This window comes from Oreochromis aureus, linkage group 1 (genome assembly GCF_013358895.1).
Source record: "Oreochromis aureus strain Israel breed Guangdong linkage group 1, ZZ_aureus, whole genome shotgun sequence".
Classification (NCBI taxonomy): Eukaryota; Metazoa; Chordata; class Actinopteri; order Cichliformes; family Cichlidae; genus Oreochromis; species Oreochromis aureus.
The window spans coordinates 38,406,976-38,425,242 of NC_052942.1; the positions used below are offsets into that span (position 1 = coordinate 38,406,976).

Here is an 18,267-nt window from a genome sequence, read left to right on the forward strand (position 1 = left end):
CTTATGGCCTAAAGAAGATGGCTTCTTCTGAGCCTCTCTGTGCTGGCCGTGTGGTTGTGGAGACAATTGGCTTATTGCAGACTTTTATTGGACTGAGATTGGCTCTTTAATGGCTCTGGTCCTACGTGGCCTCTCGCACGCATCCTTGGAGTTGAGGAGGACACCTCAAGTCATGCTTTCTGCTGATCGCGGCACACTAGTCCAGGCTTTACGGTCTTGTTTGGTTTCTGCCTCCTATGTCATAGTGAGACTCAGACGCGACTCGAATGTAGAATCTGAAATCGTAACAGGTCAAGATTTGGTGTGCAGTCTGTACAAATGGTTCTCTTTTCCTGTTATGTCTTATATGACAAATAGCCCCCAGTCCTTAACAGATTAAACCATCTGTGTTTAACATGCAGCCCAGTTCCAATTTACCCACTGGATTGCTTTGCAAAGTAAGAAAATTACAAGGAAGTCTCTTTTTTTTTTTTTTTTTTGAATAAAACTGCAATGCGATGCAGTATTAACCGAACTGAACAAATGACAGTGAGTCACTCTCATCTTGTAAAACAAAAACTTGCAAAATTCACTATTTATTCTTTCACTCTTTAATTTAAATATTTGCCCTTTACCCTGTTGGAGTCTACATGGAAAAGAAAAAAGAAGAGGAAAGGAAAACAAATACCCACACTTCTACTTCAAAGTATTTTGTGTATTTGACAAGCCATCTATGAATAACGTGAGACTGTTGGTGTAAAATTGATGGTGTTGTTATGTTTTGATATAAACAGCCTGTGGCCTTGAGAGGCAAAGTAAAATTTGAGATGGAGTTTTGGGAGTTTCAAGAGGACATGGCTGATCAGCTGCATATTCCATGCCTAGAAGAAAACCCCCCTAAAAATTGATTTGACATTGCCTTCAAGTGAGATCTCATGAACCACTCGACTTTGTCAAAGTTACAAGGGAAGGAGACAAAGAAAAGGAAGAGGTGTGAAAGCGATAGAAGAAAATTTCACTTGCGTACGCCGTGAGATGGAAGAATGGCTTTGAGAGTTTTAGGTGTGCTTGGTTTATTCTGAGAGGCATGCACAAAATCCACTTCTGTGAAAACGTCAAACTCTTAGACAGAAGAACCCAAGCTAGACCAAACATGCATATTCTATCTTGTGCATTTAACATATTCTTTCTGTCCCCAGCACCGGACTTTTTAAAACCAATTTAGCTGAAGTGACTTGTGGTGTCTTCACTGTGGAGGAAAGCAGCATCCAAACTGTTTAAGAATTATGTTTTGAACTTGAAATCCTGTTTAGCACTATGTGGCTGACCACTGTGTGTGGTTATGTGTTTGTATCCACCAGAGGTCCCAGAGTACTCCTTTGATGGCCACAGTCACGTGCGTTACCAGTTGGCGTCCCCGCTGCCTGCCCGGAGGACATGGATCCAAGTCCTGGTTCGAACCCGTAAACACAGCAGTGTCCTTTTCAGTCTGATCTCAAAGGAGCAAAGTGAATACTTACGACTGGAGGTGAGTGCAGGAAGATGGAGTCATCACTTTTCCTCACTTTCAGAATTTTTCGTAGCAGGTTGTGAGTTGGGTTTGGCTTTGTTGTGTGGAAAGCAATTTTATTTTACATTCTCACTTCATGTACAGTTTCAGATTCTGCTCTACTCTTTATCCTGTAGCAACTGCAGGCATTTTCTTTATCCACCCACTGCTCTTATAATATGCACTTTCTCTTGCTATAATGATACCTATGCAACAGACACTTTTTGAAAAGAGGTAAAAGCAACAAAAGTAACAGTTAACATAATTTGTTTCTGTAGCCACGTGTGAATTCACAGTGAACCGATATTTTATTAGCAGGTCTCTTGTCCACTGAAAGTAGTGAGTACTCGTTTAATATGTTTTTAGCGTTTTTGAACATTCCCAGTGAAATGTCTGTGAAGGTTCTCCAGGTCACCCACGTCATCGTAGTCTAAAGAGCTTGGAAAGAAAAGCGTCTGGACTTCTTTAAGTTTCTTGAAGATGTTTCATCTCTCATCCAAGAAGCTTCTTCAGTTCTAAGAGCAATTTGTGGAGAGTCATGACCATCTGTCTTCTCTGTCCAAAATGTGAACGTTGGCATCCTCAAGGAGTGACCTTTGTCCTTAAGATGCAGATGAACAGCCAAGTCTTGTCCCATCGAGGTGGCTCTTGTATGTTGTGCCATGCGTTCATGAAGTAGCTGTTTGGTCTCTCCAATGTAGAGGTCTGAGCATTCCTTGCTGCACTGTACAGCATACAGTAAGTTTGTCTTTGGGAGTTTTGTCTTTTGGATGAACCAGTTTTTGTCTGAGTGTATGGCTGGGTCTGAAGTACACTGGGAGGTACACTGAAGTCTAAGGAGCTTTGAAAGAAAATCGTCTGGACTTCTTTAAGTTGCTTGAAGACGTTTCACCTCTCATCCGAGAAGCTTCTTCAGTACACTGAAGTACAATCCCAGCACCACTCCTTTGAGGATGCCAACGTTCACATTTTAGACAGAGAAGACAGATGGTTTGAAAGAGGAGTGAAAGAAGCCATCTATGTCCACTGTGAACGACCATCTTTGAACAGAGGCGGTGGCTTACAATCCAGTTTCCTTCCCAGATGCCTTAACGCTCACTCACATCCTGGGCCATTTGACCTCAGTAAATCACATGATAGGGGGCTAGGTTTCACAGTGGGTTCACCTGAAACCTTGGCTGAATGTGACCCACACCCGTTTTCACACTTTGGCTCATGTGATTAGGTAGAGGATCAATAGGGGGTCCATGACCCTCTTGGGGACCCTCCCATAGGGCTTAAAATCTGGGACTCTCCACCAATTGCTCTTAGAACTGAAGAAGCTTCTCGGATGAGAGGAGAAACATCTTCAAGAAACTTAAAGAAGTCCAGACGCTTTTCTCTCCAAGCTCCTTAGATGCCCAGTGAAGTTTGGTAGAACAATGAATCTATTTGCATTTTATACAAAGCTGTCACCTGAGTTTGTACACAGTAGGGACAACTCGCGTAGAATCAGACTAAATATTTAAATAGACATTTATGTTCATTTTTCATGATAACTTGTGTGAATTCAAGATCTAATGAGCCAGACAAGTCAACAAAAAGTGAATGAATAAATTAAGGGAGGCACACAGCTTTCAGCGAGATGCTTTGGTCAACCACACAGATGCGACAGGAGTAAACAAAGTAAATAACTTTTTGTTTTTTACCTTTGACTTCTTGGGGGCCCCCACCTAAGGCAGTGAGAGGAAAATCATCACAGGTGTACATCTACTGTTTCCAAACAACATTTCCTTTCAGGGCAGAAAAAAGACATTCGAAACAACCAGAAACAGATGTATGTCTTTACTTTACTGTTTTTGGTTTCTCAACAGTATTTTTTTCGGCCGTTAATAGCCAGATGTTCACTTGTTGTTGTTGTTTGTATGCATGTCTTCTTTTTAATTAATGCTTTCCATCCATCAGTTTATAAAATGAAAACCGTCACATCATTACACTACACTAATCTTAATCATGGATGAAACATATTAAACCTTGGCCAGGCCTGTAGTGGCTTACCAGTATATACAGAGGACGTCTGACTTCTGACACTTGTTTAGAATAATTGGTTTGTGTGCAAACACTGCAAATTATTATTATTGAATAATTTGAATAATAATAATTATTTGCTAGGAAAATGGGAAAGAGGTGGAGCAGCTGATTAAAACACTTGGAAACATACACGAAATACAGCATATAAAGTAAAAACAGACAAAAACAGCCTGAATTCTCTTACAAAAGCGTTATTGTAGTCTCTTAAGTAGTCTTTAGGAATCGTTCTCAAGCCTTCAAAAGGCTTCTGTGGGTGATCACACACTGCTTCAGTAGTGTTGAGCTCCAGGCTCTGGGAGGTCAGTCCAGGACTGTGTTTGGCATCATTGTCATGCTAAAAAATAAAGCCGTTGCCAATCAGATGCTTTCCAGATGTTATTACTGTACATGGTGGATCAAAATCTGATTTCTCTGTATGCATTTTCCACCATGTTTTACAAACGAGTATAGATGTTCACCGTTGTACCTGTCCCCCGACTTCCACGTACTGACGATGGTTTGAACCAAAAACATTTTAAATTTGGATTTATCACTCCATAAGCTGCTACTGACTGTCAAACAGCACCTTCCCAGTTCTTTACTCGTGCCGTTTCCTGTCTTTTGCCCCTCACTCATACCACACGTATTGATCAAACATCTGTCTTAAATGATGATGATTATCCATACCATGGCAGCCGTTTAAATCTCCTCTGATCTCCATCTGCCTATCCTTTCTATTCATCCATTCCCACACTCCCTCCTAAATATCACACTGCTCCATCAGCACAGCCACATGGGGAGCGAGTGCACATCGTTTATCTACCATAAATAGTGCATTTATTCCTGAGTGCAGAGCAGTGAAACATTGGAAACCCTGCTGAGTTCTTGGTGGAAACATAACCATTTACTGCCTGCTAAGATTATATTTTTCACTGTAATAGTTTTGATTGCTTTTAATCAGAGGAAGAAATTAGTATGTGTTACTCTTGGTTGGATACACTGTTACATTGTGAGGAGCCTTTTCTGTTTGTGTATGGCTTCACATCCAACAGTATGCTTAGTAAAAGATATTACAAAACATATTACGCTCTCTTCTTTAAACGACTTTAGTCCCTCTGATTACTGATAAAGTTCCTGTTTTCAGAGTTTTTGAGCCACTAGATTGTGCTCTAACAATTTTACGTGTATGAATTTCAATTGAATTTACAACAGTAGCCTCAAGCCACTTTATACTGTGAGGTAAGGGCCATCCAATATTGAAGAGAAAACCCCAGAAATCAAAATGAGCCCTATGAGCAGCACTTGGTGACAGTGGGAAGATCTGCACCGATGAGCACAACTCATCTGCAATGTGTCTCGATAATCGCAATAGGTGGGTAGGGGATCAGTTCTTTTGGTTTTCAACTGGTTCTGTTCTGGTTATATTGTTGTATAAAAGCAAGATTGCTGTCTATGTAATTTTGATGTTTTGCAGCAACTTCTTTCGGGAGTTTCTTTTCATAGATGGCAACAGATTTGCAGCTTTGGACGAGTTTACACGGTTAATCGCTGCATTGTCACAAACAGGTTGCATGTAATTGGCAGTATCACTCAATTATTGCTTGATGCACCAAAGTCATTTTGAAGACTAAAGCTGATTGCAGGTGGTCACAGACTGGCCCCCGTCTTCTAAGCCAGTGTTTCTCACCTTTTGGAACACTGGCACATATTTCACATTAGAAAAATCACGTGGCACAACAACAAACAAAAATGTCACAAAAAGCATATTGATATTTTTTCCCCATAGACCAGGTACAGCGGAATTGGCTCGGTTTGTCCCCAATATACCTTTTTTGCCTTCTTCTGACCACTACTCATGCTAGGGTCTACATCTGGGTCGGAATTTTCTCCAGGACCAGGTCAGACGGACTACTTTTTCTTTTCACATATTTATCTATTGCTATTATGCGCTGTGTCGTCTCACAGCATGGCTATTATGTAATTTCCTCTCTGTCTTCTTCTGTTTTACTGGCAGTTGGCAACCCATTTAATTAGAGCAGGTAGTTGTACTGCCCTCTAGTGGAAGAGAATGTAATTGTTCTGCCCGTTACGCCGATCACTTAGAGTACTAATCAGGTGGAACCAGATAATCTTCCACGGTACACCTGATCATTTCTTGGGAAAAACTGTTCTAAGCAAGGATTTCAAAGGCAATGAGGTTGCACATCCATTGGACACTGTCAATAAGAATTTTGGTCATACCACAGTCTCCAACCAGTGTTTGCCCTAGTGTGACTGTAGCGTGATGAGGATGGTTCAGGGTCACTGGATCGAACCCTATCAGCTTGTCAAAATGGAAAGTTTTAAGTCTAATGTTAAAATTAGGGAGAGTTTTGACCTCTCCAATCCAAGTCTAGAACTATTAGAAGCTCTAGGAACCACAAGTGAGCCTGCAGTCTGAGAGTGAAGTGCTCTGTTAGGATGAGGTGATACTATGAGGTCTTCCAAATATGATGTGGCCATATTATTGGAGACCTTGTATGTGAGGTGAAAGATTTTAAGTTCAATTCTAGATTCAACAGGGAGCCAATAAAGGGAAGATAATGATGTTACTCTCTTTCTAGTCACTGTCGGTACTCTTGCTGCAGCGTTTTGCTACCTGAAGGCTTTATAGAGAGATCTGAAAACAAACTGATAATACTGAATTATTATTTATAATATAGTTCAGCCTAGGAGTAATACATGCATGAACTCACTTTTCAGCATCGTTCTTTTCACTACTTTCAGTGATACTGTCCAGATGAAAGAAAGCAGTGCTGCGTATTTGTTTAACGTGCATGTTGAAGGCCACATCCTGATCACAAATGACTCCAACTTTCCTTTAGTGTTACTGTAGTCCAAGGAAATGTCATTCAGAGAAGGTATCTGCTTTGTGTTTGTGGTGGTTTGTGTTATCAGGTTTCACAGATAAATATTATTTAATATAATCTACATTGCAATGAAAATGTATAATATTGCTTAAACAAAGCACATATAAAATAAAAAGGGTGTAATAAAAAGTATTCAGTGACTAAGTTTGTGTGTGAGGAAATCATCTTGCAAATATTAACACACATAACATATATGTTATTTTAGAGCAAAGCTTCACTTACTTGTTTCCCATGTTTTGAATGTATCTCATGGTGAACAGAGCAACAGGGAACATCAGAAGTATCTGGAGTAGATTGCAGCCCTGCCCTCAGTGAAGGAGGATCTTTATTAAAGGATAGCCACAGCCTCTCTGTTCTCTACCTAACTGTTGCATTTAGGGTCCATTCATGATGTTCATAATGTTGCAAGTGCAAACCTAGAAGACATTTTTTATTAGTCAAACAACATCAGACGTTAGAATCCAAAACGAAGAGCTTTCTGTTGCACAAGACGACAGTCACTGTGACCTATGATCACAGAGGCAGCATTATATCAAATATATAGATGTATGTTATTTAAATATACAAATGGTAGGTATAATAGTTTGCAGTCCATGAATTTGAACTAACTTTCATACATGCAGATATTTCACATAGACGTAGTCAAGATATTTGCTTATTTCCTGATATTGATTGAACACACGGTTACTTAAGTACCAATTTATACTGCAATTAAACAAAAACACACAAGAATTATCTTGTGGGTTTTATATAAAATCATTATATTAAATTATTCCGTGGCAAATTTAGTCATTTCGAATCTTTCATATAAAAAGAAAAGTATGAACCATTACACTAAGTAATTATTTTTGAATTAGCTCACGAGCTCCAGCATTAACTGATTTTTGGACCATCGGCCTCGACTTAACCAACCAAGAAATTCCTGCGTTCAGTGTTTGTGTTAGTGTCCTCAGAATTAATATTCATCGTAAAGGGAGCGTTGCTCTTCTCTTCAGTCTCATTACCTCGCAGTGAGAGTGACCCATATTTTGGCTCACTGGGATCTTTGCTTTCTGTCACAGTGAGTGAATGCACACGAACACACCGATTCTATGGCACTAATCTTCTATTGACTACTGAGATAAAATGAAGTAGAAGAGAGCTGAATTTCACTCAGTCGTACTATATTATGCATATCAATCTTTTGCTGTATATCACAAAGTGGGTTTATATCACAATTACTACGATAAAGAAATAGTCTGAAAACTTTAAACTTATTTTTTAGCTCTTTTTTTGCAATTTAAAACTAAAAGACTGTTGTAGATTTTACCCTTTCACCACTTTAATTTTCACTTTTTGCCAGCTTTGTTAGATATGCTTAAATTTAATTATACCTAACCATGGACATAATTAAAGATGTTATTATTGGATTGTGTAGTACAGTACAGATTTTATCCTGCGCATTTTCTTTCCTGACTACTAATGTCTCAAAGGTAGAGGAAATATTCATAATTCTTTTCAAACTTTGCTTTTGTGACCAACACGATGACATTTGTAAACGTGATTACAAATTAATCACAGGTTATAAAAACAAACTTTAAAAAGACCTTTGAGGCAATAAGGCAGAAACTCTTATTACCCAGGAATGAGAAAAAAAATGTGTATGTGCTTCCTGAGTAACAGCTTGGGGAAAAGTACTGACACTTTGTCCCTTTCACTATTTATTTATTTATTGATTTTTTAACATAAGTAGTTGTTATTGAGAAAGTATTGGAGGGCTGTGGTGGAGCTCGAGTTGCAATCACACTATAAGCGTAGTCCAGTGAACCATGCACGCCTGCTTTTTCAGGTGGGCCCACCCACGTCGCACAGCAATCTGGACATTGGATTTCAAATGCACTCTGGCTTAGTATAAGTGCTCCGTAAGATGTTTGAACCAGGCATTAACAGCTCAACATGACTGATTAGCATACCATCACAATAGCCAGTGCTCAGCCACTGTTATTCATCATATAATTACACATGTAGTTGCTCTTAATAAAAAAGTTTTCATAGACCTTAATCAGACTTTGTATTTTACCACAAAGCTCAGTTACCATGTCAGTAGTGTGGCTGCAGAAAGCTGCACCACTCGAGCGGTCACTCTGTCATCCAATCATCCTGCTTCGTCTCTGTTTATATTCACGCACTGAGTTGCTGCACGAAACTTTATAGGATCAGCCTGTCTTATTGACGGTTCTATTATTAACATATTGAGCTCTCAAGTGGGGTGGTAGCAGAACCAAAAGGGGGTAAAGGGCAGGTATTATGACATGGGAAGATAGAAGCGGCATGAGATCATTGATGTTTGTATTACATCCCTAGTAGTTCCTTTCAGATTAAGGAAAGAAGAAGCTCATAAATGACAATCAAAGGTCATGTCCTTGTTGTAATAACCAAAAGCTGCCTTTTCTACACAGTGCATGCTGCATAGTATCAAATTTGCATCAACTTGCAGTTTATTTCTAAATGACAGGCTATTCCTTACTGCTTGATGCTTTGATGACTGATTAAATAAGACATTAAAATCTTGCTGGGCAAGAAGCTGCTTTGCAGTTTTAATGCTTCATTAAGTTCACGCTGTTTGGCTCATTTATTTTTACAAGGCAGATTACCTTGACCGCAGGATGACAGACAGAATGACATCCTGAACACAACTCATCAGTTGCACAGCCAGTCACTTTCACATATGAAGAATTTGTGATTGATCATGTTATAAAGAATAGAATATGCACTTCTGTTTAAAATGACCTCGTTTAGTGAAGATCATGTAGATTTTTTCCTAAAATTGACACCAAACTGGAGCTTGTGGTGTTCGTGGAGAGTATTAAACATAAATTAAAGTCATCTGCCTTTAAGCTGGTAAAAATGCAAAACGATGCCATTTGCCCAACAGTTTTTATTTTTAATGGCAAAGTTGATGTGTAGTCCCGAAAGCATCCGACTGCAGTTTAGATCTCCGCAGACAAGCAGATATGGGTGCAGAAGGGCAATAACAATTGTACGAATGCAAAGTGGAAGCTGGTATTGAGCATGAAATTTCCTTCTATTCCCCAATATAAATTAAGTTGAAGAAAAAAATGCCTTCACTAGTCATATATGCACACAATCTACCTTCACACACCATTATTTAATCATGAGAACTGGGGAGATTAATGCATCATCTGCACATGTCTGCAATACTAAAGGCTGCGGCGCTGAGAGCAGTCTGTCGCAGGAAGCATCTGTGGGGAATGGAAGGGTCCCTGCAGTGGGACTGTTTACTGAAAAATGGAGTTGCACACCTTCACACACACCTAGTGCAAAAACACAAAGACACACTATCAAATGCACTCAGTCACATACCACCCAGGGAGCGGAGCAGGAGCCAAATTGCACCACTCCGTTCAGCTTTAATTGGGGGTAAAATCAGGTGGCAGTGAGTGTGTCTGGTTAGAAAGCTCTGCCCCAGTGGATTCTGAATATAATTAATACTTCATCACAGAGCCTTGAAATGAGCCACGGTCCTCCAACTAAACAACCTTGGAGCCATCCAACACTTTATCCAACTGAAGAAACGACCGTGGGATTGATGGAAAATCCAAAGATGGGTGAAGGGGGGAGGGCGGACTGACGTGACAAAGGGAAGAGGAGGAGAAAGAAAGAAAGACTGCGAGATCAGTAGACAGCTACAGAGGGAGCTGGCAAGCGATGGCTGTTTTCTTTTTGACAAAGTTTTCCTCCCCAAAAAACTTGTTAAATCTTTATTATGTCGAGAATGAGCGAGAGAGTTAATGGTAGCCACCCACTTCTCCTTCACATCTCACTTTCTTTGTCTCAGTTCCTCTGCCCTTCTCATCTCAGTCCTCTGTTTATGTGGCAGCGGTGGCAGACAAAGATGGAGGGGAGAAAATTATGCTCAGTGGGACACTTGGAGGAAACAGTTTGAAATTGAAATGAGGACGACCCACCCACCGCCCAATCCCTCTTAACACTGCATATGGACATGTTCTCTCCTGGTTTTCTTCTCCTTCTATCTCTGTTTCATACACACACATGCAGACACACAGCTTCCTGGACTGATTTTTTTTTTTTTTTTGTTCAAATGAATATTGCTCTGTGATAGACATGTGGTTAGCATCACAGCCGAGCCAAAATGGAACCGTTTTCATCTCGAGATCTGAGCCTTGAAGAGAACAGCTTGTTGTGTAAACAAGGGGAAAAGTGCTGGTTCTCCCTTATTCTCCTCTCCTCCATAAAGTCTTTCTCCTTTTTGTCTCACAAGAGCGTGTGTGTGTGTGTGTGTGTGTGTGTGTGTGTGTCAGTGCTACAAATCAACAAATTGCAAGTTTAAATGCCAGCTTTTAATGTTCTCTCATTTAATATTTATTCTAGGCCCAGAGCAAAAGCAGAAATGACAATTACCTTTTTCCCAAGGTGTTTGTAATTAAATGGTAAGACACATGTTGTCACTGCTTAGGGAGTGAAACTGGCCGGAGGCGTTCTTGTGGTGGAATCCGATTGCTTGATATGAGAAAGGTTTACCTGAATGCACGTTCTGGTCATACAGTCATTAAACTGTGTTGGGAAATTTCTGTTTTGGGAATTATTTATTTTCCCCACGTCTAACCCCCATGGAATTGATCTGGCTTATTGGCCTACTGGCCAAATTGTCCTATTGATCCAATCTTTTAACATCCTTGTGGAATCTTTTCTTTCTTTTGATCCATTAGCTTTAAAACCTGAAACTTGAACTCAGGTCAACGCAACATATTTTCCCTCTAATGGCATCCTGCCATTAAGAGAGTTCCTCTGCCAAGGAAAGATCTCTTTGTTTCTTTGTCTGCAAGAGTACACAAAAACCAGGCTGAATTTCATGACCTCCCATGAGGAAAAAAGCCATTAAATTTTGGTTTCTTGGCCTCAGTTTCAATTTGTTTACTGAGATTTTGAAATCCACGCTGCTCAGACTTCTGCCAGTGCCCCAAAACAAAGAGGCTCCATGTCATTTAGTTTCTGCCCACTAAGCACTGAAAAGTACACTTGAAAGGTGCTCAAAGACAGACAAACGTCAGCTTTGCTTTGCAAGAAAACTGTTTTGAGAGGAATCGTTTCGCAGGGAGGTTGACTGATGATCCCTTGAGAGCAGCTCTCTGTAAGGAGAGATGCACTTAGTGTTTTCACATTAATTACCTCCCCCAAGAAGGTTATGTTTTTGGTAGCGTGTGTGTGTGTGGGTGTGCCGTCTGTAAACGTGATCGCTCAAAAAGTTTTGATTGAGGTGCAGAGTGGTCATGGTAACAATCCATTAAAATTTTGCTAATATCCACAGAGCTCTTCAAGGTCAATTGTTTTGCTCAAAAATTGACAAAAAGCATAAAAACTTAGATTCCTACATGTGATGTCTATTCTCTTCCTCGTGTCACATGTGACCTCTGACCTCTCCTTCAAGGCCAAAGTGATAATAATGGTACACAGATCTATTTATTAAAGTTATGTTTCTTACTGTCATTGTTTGTATTGACAGCATATAAGCAGGGAATGATTTATGGGGATTCTAAATATTGCATTACTTTGATCTCTGACGTCTTCTTTAAGGTCAAATAAGTCCAAACATTCATAAAATGTCTTTTATCCAAAATTATACTTAAAATACTACGTCTTCTGTTTTACTGGCAACATTTAGGACAATATGCTCTTATCACTTGGTGTTCGCTCGCTTTGTGGTAGAGTATCACTTCCTGTTCCTGCTCAAACACAGTGGTGTTTCTGAGTAGCTTTTCTGCTTAGCAATTTAATTTAAATCTTTTGATACATCCCTTTTTCATAGTATAATCTTAACGTGCTTTATCTGAATCACCCTTTCTGTGTGCTCACTGCCTAATTTATAGCCAAAGTATTCGCTCACTGTCTCTGTACTGTTTCGCTAGCTTAGCTTAGCTCGTAGCACCATGGCTACTTCACCTGCTCCTCCTGCACTTTCCTGCTCATTGTGTCAGATGTTTAGTTACTCCTCGGCCTCCTTTAGCAGTAATGATACCTGTAACAAATGTAGCATATTTGCAGCTCTGGAGGCCAGGATTACTGAATTGGAGACTCGGCCGCACCCTTCATTCACCCGTAGCTAGCCAGGCCCCTGTAGCTGGTGCAGCCGAAGATAGCGAGGGCCCGTTAGCTGTTCCCGGCAGACCCCAAGCAGCTGGGGAAAGAGGGCGGCTGGGTGACGGTGAGGAGGAAGCATAGTCTTAAACTGAAGCCCCAGGTACACCACCAACCTGTTCATGTGTCTCAACTGTTTTTTCCCCACTCGGCGACACACCCGCCGGGGTCAAACTCTGGTAATTGGCGATTCTGTTCTCAGACATGTGAAGCTAGAGACACCGGCAACCATAGTCAATTGTCTTCCAGGGGCCAGAGCAGGCGACATTGAAGGAAATTTAAAACTGCTGGCTAAGGGTAAGCGTAAATACAGTAAGATCATAATTCACGTCGGCAGTAATGACACCCAGTTACGCCAATCGGAGGTCACTAAAATCAATATTGAATCGGTGTGTAACTTTGCCAAAACAATGTCGGACTCTGTAGTTTTCTCTGGTCCCTCCCCAATCAGACCAGGAGTGACATGTTTAGCCGCATGTTCTCCTTAAATTGCTGGCTGTCTGAGTGGTGTCCCAGAAACGATGTGGGCTTCATAGATAATTGGCAAACCTTCTGGAGGAAACCTGGTCCTGTTAGGAGAGACGGCATCCATCCCACTTTGGATGGAGCAGCTCTCATTTCTAGAAATATGGACCAATTTATTAAACTCCCCAAAATATGACTATCCAGAGTTGGGACCAGGAAGCAGAGTTGCAGTCTTACACGCCTCTCTGCAGCTTCTCTCCTCCTGCTACCCCCCAAAACCCATCTCCATTGAGACTGTGTCAGCTCCCAAAAGACAAAAAACAAACCAAAAACCAGCAACAAACAACTTAAACATAAAAATCACAAAGAAAGAACAATACAGTATCCACATTTGAACCAAAGAGTAAAACAGTGAAATGTGGATTATTAAATATTAGGTCTCTCTCCTCCAAGTCTCTGTTAGTACATGACTTAATAATTGATCAACAAATCGATTTACTCTGCCTTACAGAAACCTGGTTGCAGCAGGATGATTATGTTAGTTTAAATGAATCAACACCCCGAGTCATTCTAACTACCAGAAACCTCGAAGCACAGGCCGAGGGGCGGTGTGGCAGCAATTTTTCACACCAGCCTATTAATTAACGAAAGACCAAGACAGACTTTTAATTCATTTGAAAGCCTGATGCTTAGCCTCGTCCACCCCAGCTGTAAAACTCAGAAACCAGTCTTACTTGTTATCATCTATCGTCCACCTGGGCCTTACACAGAGTTTCTCTCTGATTTCTCAGACTTTTTATCTGATTTAGTGCTCAGCTCAGATAAAATAATTATTGTGGGTGATTTTAACATTCATGTAGATGCTAAAAATGACAGCCTCAACATCGCATTTAATCTGTTATTAGACTCAATTGGCTTCTCTCAAAATGTAAAAGAACCCACCCACCACTTTAATCACACTCTAGATCTTGTTTTAACATATGGCATAGAAACTGAACATGTAACAGTGTTTCCTGAAAACCCTCTGCTGTCTGATCATTTCCTGATAACATTTACATTTACAATAATTGATTACACAGCAGTGGAGAGTACACTTTATCAAAGTAGATGTCTTTCTGAAAGTGCTGTAACTAAGTTTAAGAATATAATCCACCCACTGTTATCATCTTCAATGCCCTGTACCAACATAGAGCAGAGGAGCTATCTGAACGCTACCCCAACAGAGGTCGATTATCTTGTTAATAATTTTACCTCCTCACTACGTACGACTCTGGATACTGTAGCTCCTGTGAAAACTAAGGCCTCAAATCCAAAGTCCCTGACTCCGTGGTATAATTCTCAAACACGTAGCCTAAAGCAGATAACCCGTAAGCTGGAGAGGAAATGGCGTGTCACAAATTTAGAGGATCATCATTTAGCCTGGAGAAATAGTTTGCTACTTTATAAGAAAGCCCTCCGCAAAGCCAGAACATCTTACTATTCGTCACTGATTGAAGAAAATAAGAACAACCCCAGGTTTCTCTTCAGCACTGTAGCCAGGCTGACAAAAAGTCAGAGCTCTTTTGAGCCAACAATCCCTTTAACGTTAACTAGTAATGACTTCATGAACTTCTTCACAAATAAAATTTTTATCATTAGAGAAAAAATTACCAATAATCATCCCACAGATGTAATATCGTCTACAGCTACTTTTAGTACCATCGATGTTAAGTTACTCTTTTCTCCAATTGATCTTTCTGAGTTAACTTCAATAATTAATTCCTCCAAACCATCAACGTGTCTTTTAGACCCCATTCCTACAAAACTGCTCAAAGAAGTCCTGCCATTAATTAATTCTTGATCTTAAGTATGATCAACCTATCTCTAATAATCGGCTATGTACCACAGGCCTTCAAGCTGGCTGTAGTTAAACCTTTACTCAAAAAGCCATCTCTAGACCCAGCTGTCTTAGCTAATTACAGGCCAATCTCCAACCTTCCTTTTATATCAAAAATCCTTGAAAGAGTAGTTGTCAAACAGCTAACAGATCATCTGCAGAGGAATGGCTTATTTGAAGAGTTTCAGTCAGGTTTCAGAGCTCATCACAGCACAGAAACAGCTTTAGTGAAGGTTACAAATGATCTTCTTATGGCCTCTGACAGTGGACTCATCTCTGTGCTTGTCCTGCTAGACCTCAGTGCTGCGTTCGATACTGTTGATCATAATATCCTATTAGAGCGATTAGAACATGCTGTAGGTATTACAGGTACTGCGCTGCAGTGGTTTGTATCATATCTATCTAATAGACTCCAATTTGTTCAAGTAAATGGAGAGTCCTCTTCACCCACTAAGGTCAATTATGGTGTTCCACAGGGTTCAGTGCTAGGACCAATTCTATTTACATTATACATGCTTCCCTTAGGCAGCATCATTAGAAGACATAGCATAAATTTTCACTGCTATGCAGATGACACGCAGCTCTATCTGTCCATGAAGCCAGGTAACACACACCAATTAGTTAAACTGCAGGAATGTCTTAAAGACATAAAGACCTGGATGGCCGCTTAACTTTCTGCTTCTTAATTCAGATCAAACTGAGGTTATTGTACTCGGCCCTGAAAATCTTAGAAATATGGTATCTAACCAGATTCTTACTCTGGATGGCATTACCTTGGCCTCCAGTAACGCTGTGAGGAACCTTGGAGTCATTTTTGACCAGGACATGTCCTTTAACGCACATATTAAACAAATATGTAAGACTGCTTTCTTCCATTTGCGCAACATCTCTAAAATTAGAAATATCCTGTCTCAGAGTGATGCTGAAAAACTAGTTCATGCATTTATTACTTCCAGGCTGGACTACTGTAATTCATTATTATCAGGATGTCCTAAAACTCCCTGAAAAGTCTTCAGCTAATCCAAAATGCTGCAGCAAGAGTACTGACAGGGACTAGGAAGAGAGAACATATTTCTCCTGTTTTGGCTTCCCTTCATTGGCTTCCTGTTAAATCCAGAACTCAAAATCCTGCTCCTCACATACAAGGTCTTAAATAATCAGGCCCCATCTTATCTTAATGACCTTGTGGTACCATATCACCCTATTAGAGCACTTCGCTCTCGCTCTGCAGGCCTACTTGTTGTTCCTAGAGTATTTAAAAGTAGAATGGGAGGAGAGCCTACAGTTTTCAGGCCCCTCTTCTGTGGAACCAGCTTCCAGTTTGGATTCGGGAGACAGACACTATCTCTACTTTCAAGATTAGGCTTAAAACTTTCCTTTTTCTAAAGCATATAGTTAGGGCTGGACCAGGTGACCCTGAATCCTCCCTTAGTTATGCTGCAATAGACGTGAGCTGCCGGGATTCCCATGATGCATTGAGTTTTCCTTTCCAGCCACTCACTATGTGTTAACAGACCTCTCTGCATCGAATCATATCTGTTATTAACCTCTGTCTCTCTTCCACATCATGTCTTTATCCTGTTTTTCTTCTTTCACCCCAACCGTCGCAGCAGATGGCTGCCCCTCCCTGAGCCTGGTTCTGCCGGAGGTTTCTTCCTGTTAAAGGGAGTTTTCCTTCCCACTGTCGCCAAAGTGCTTGCTCACAGGGGTCATATGATATGATTGTTGGGGTTTTCTCTGTATTTATTATTGTGCGATCTATTGTACAATATAAAGCGCCTTGAGGCGACTTTTGTTGTGATTTGGCGCTATATAAATAAAATTGAATTGAATTGAATTGAATATAGGGATTCTAAATATGAAATTATAGTTTACATGTTGCATTTGACCTCACATTTGCACTTCACATCTGCATTCCTCTCAAGTTGACCTCAATATATGTCATGTCATTAAAGAATGAGAATGAGAATTAGTTAGAAACATACTGCAGTATAATGTTATGTATCAAGCTCAAGTTATTCATGTCCAGTTATGTACAAACCACTGGCTACTATCCATTTCCTACTCCTACAGTACTCCTATGTAATCAAAGTAAAAATCTGTCATGTTAGTCTGATTTTAACGCACTAAAAACTTCTTAAAGTACCTTTGAAAAGAACAATAAAACCCAAAGTGAATATGTAGTACAAATATAATCCTGTTCGCTTAAAAATCAGACAGTTCCAAGGCAAAAACTGCTGCTGCTGACTAAAAAGAAGGACTTGTTTCATTTGCCAAGAAATCATCTTTATAACCCCCAACACTGATTCTGTGGACAGATGAGACACATGTTGAACTTTTTTGAGACTTAAATTTGGCATAAAACTAACATTATTCGATAAAAAGAACATGGTCCCAAGAGTCAAACATGGTGGTGGTGGTGTGATTGTCTGGGTGTGATCTGCTGCTTCAGAGTCTGGACAAATTCCAGTAATTGATGAAACAGTTAACTGTGATCAGTTCTGAATTCTCAGGGTAAATGTTGACATGTTCTAACCTCCTCATAGTTGTGATACAACTGGCAGCTACACTTTTGTGGAAACAGTTCAGATCAGGAGATGAGGCTTGAGCTGAGCAGGAAGAGGATAACATTTTATCCACATGCTGGTGGCGCTGTGTCTTTCCTTCACGTGTTTGCTTCTTTGGTGAAAGGAACTCATCTTTCTTCTCATCGTTTTTATTTTCCTGCTGGCAAATCAGCATGGTGGCTTCCACAAACCAGAGCCTGCTCCTGTGTAGATTTATTGGAATCAGTGTAATTATACACCAATTAGTGCAGATTTATTAATGAAGTATTCTTTTTTCTATTAAGTAATCTCAAAAAATGATTGACTGTACCTTTAAACCCTGACTTTATGAATAAGATAAGATAAGATAAGATAAGATAAGATAACCTTTATTAGTCCCACACGTGGGAAATTTGTTTTGTCACAGCAGGAAGTGGACAGTGCAAAAGTTATGAAGCAAAAATTAGAATAAAATAAAATAAGAATAAATACAGTACACAACTGTACAGAATAGAATAAAATAAAATACTATATACAGTAGAATAAAATATACAATGAGATAAAAATAGAGTACAAATGCTATATACAACTGAGTAAAAATACAACGATGCCAGAAAAGATTATTGCACTTAGTATTATTGCACATGTGTGGATGTGTGTGTTTGATCAGTTGAAGTCTTTGTTGTGGAGTCTGACAGCAGCGGGGAGGAAAGACCTGCGAAATCTCTCCGTCCCACA

At 40.0% G+C, this 18,267-nt stretch overlaps 1 protein-coding gene across 1 annotated transcript in view; it reads left to right on the forward strand.

The window, feature by feature from the left end:
- LOC120441124 (neural-cadherin-like) overlaps nucleotides 1-18,267 on the forward strand; it is a 370,842-nt gene that overhangs the window by 303,805 nt on the left and 48,770 nt on the right. Inside the window, exon 35 of the mRNA XM_039614938.1 lies at nucleotides 1,341-1,507. Within this exon, the coding sequence (XP_039470872.1) occupies nucleotides 1,341-1,507 (167 nt within the window). The remainder of the gene's footprint in view (nucleotides 1-1,340; nucleotides 1,508-18,267) is intronic.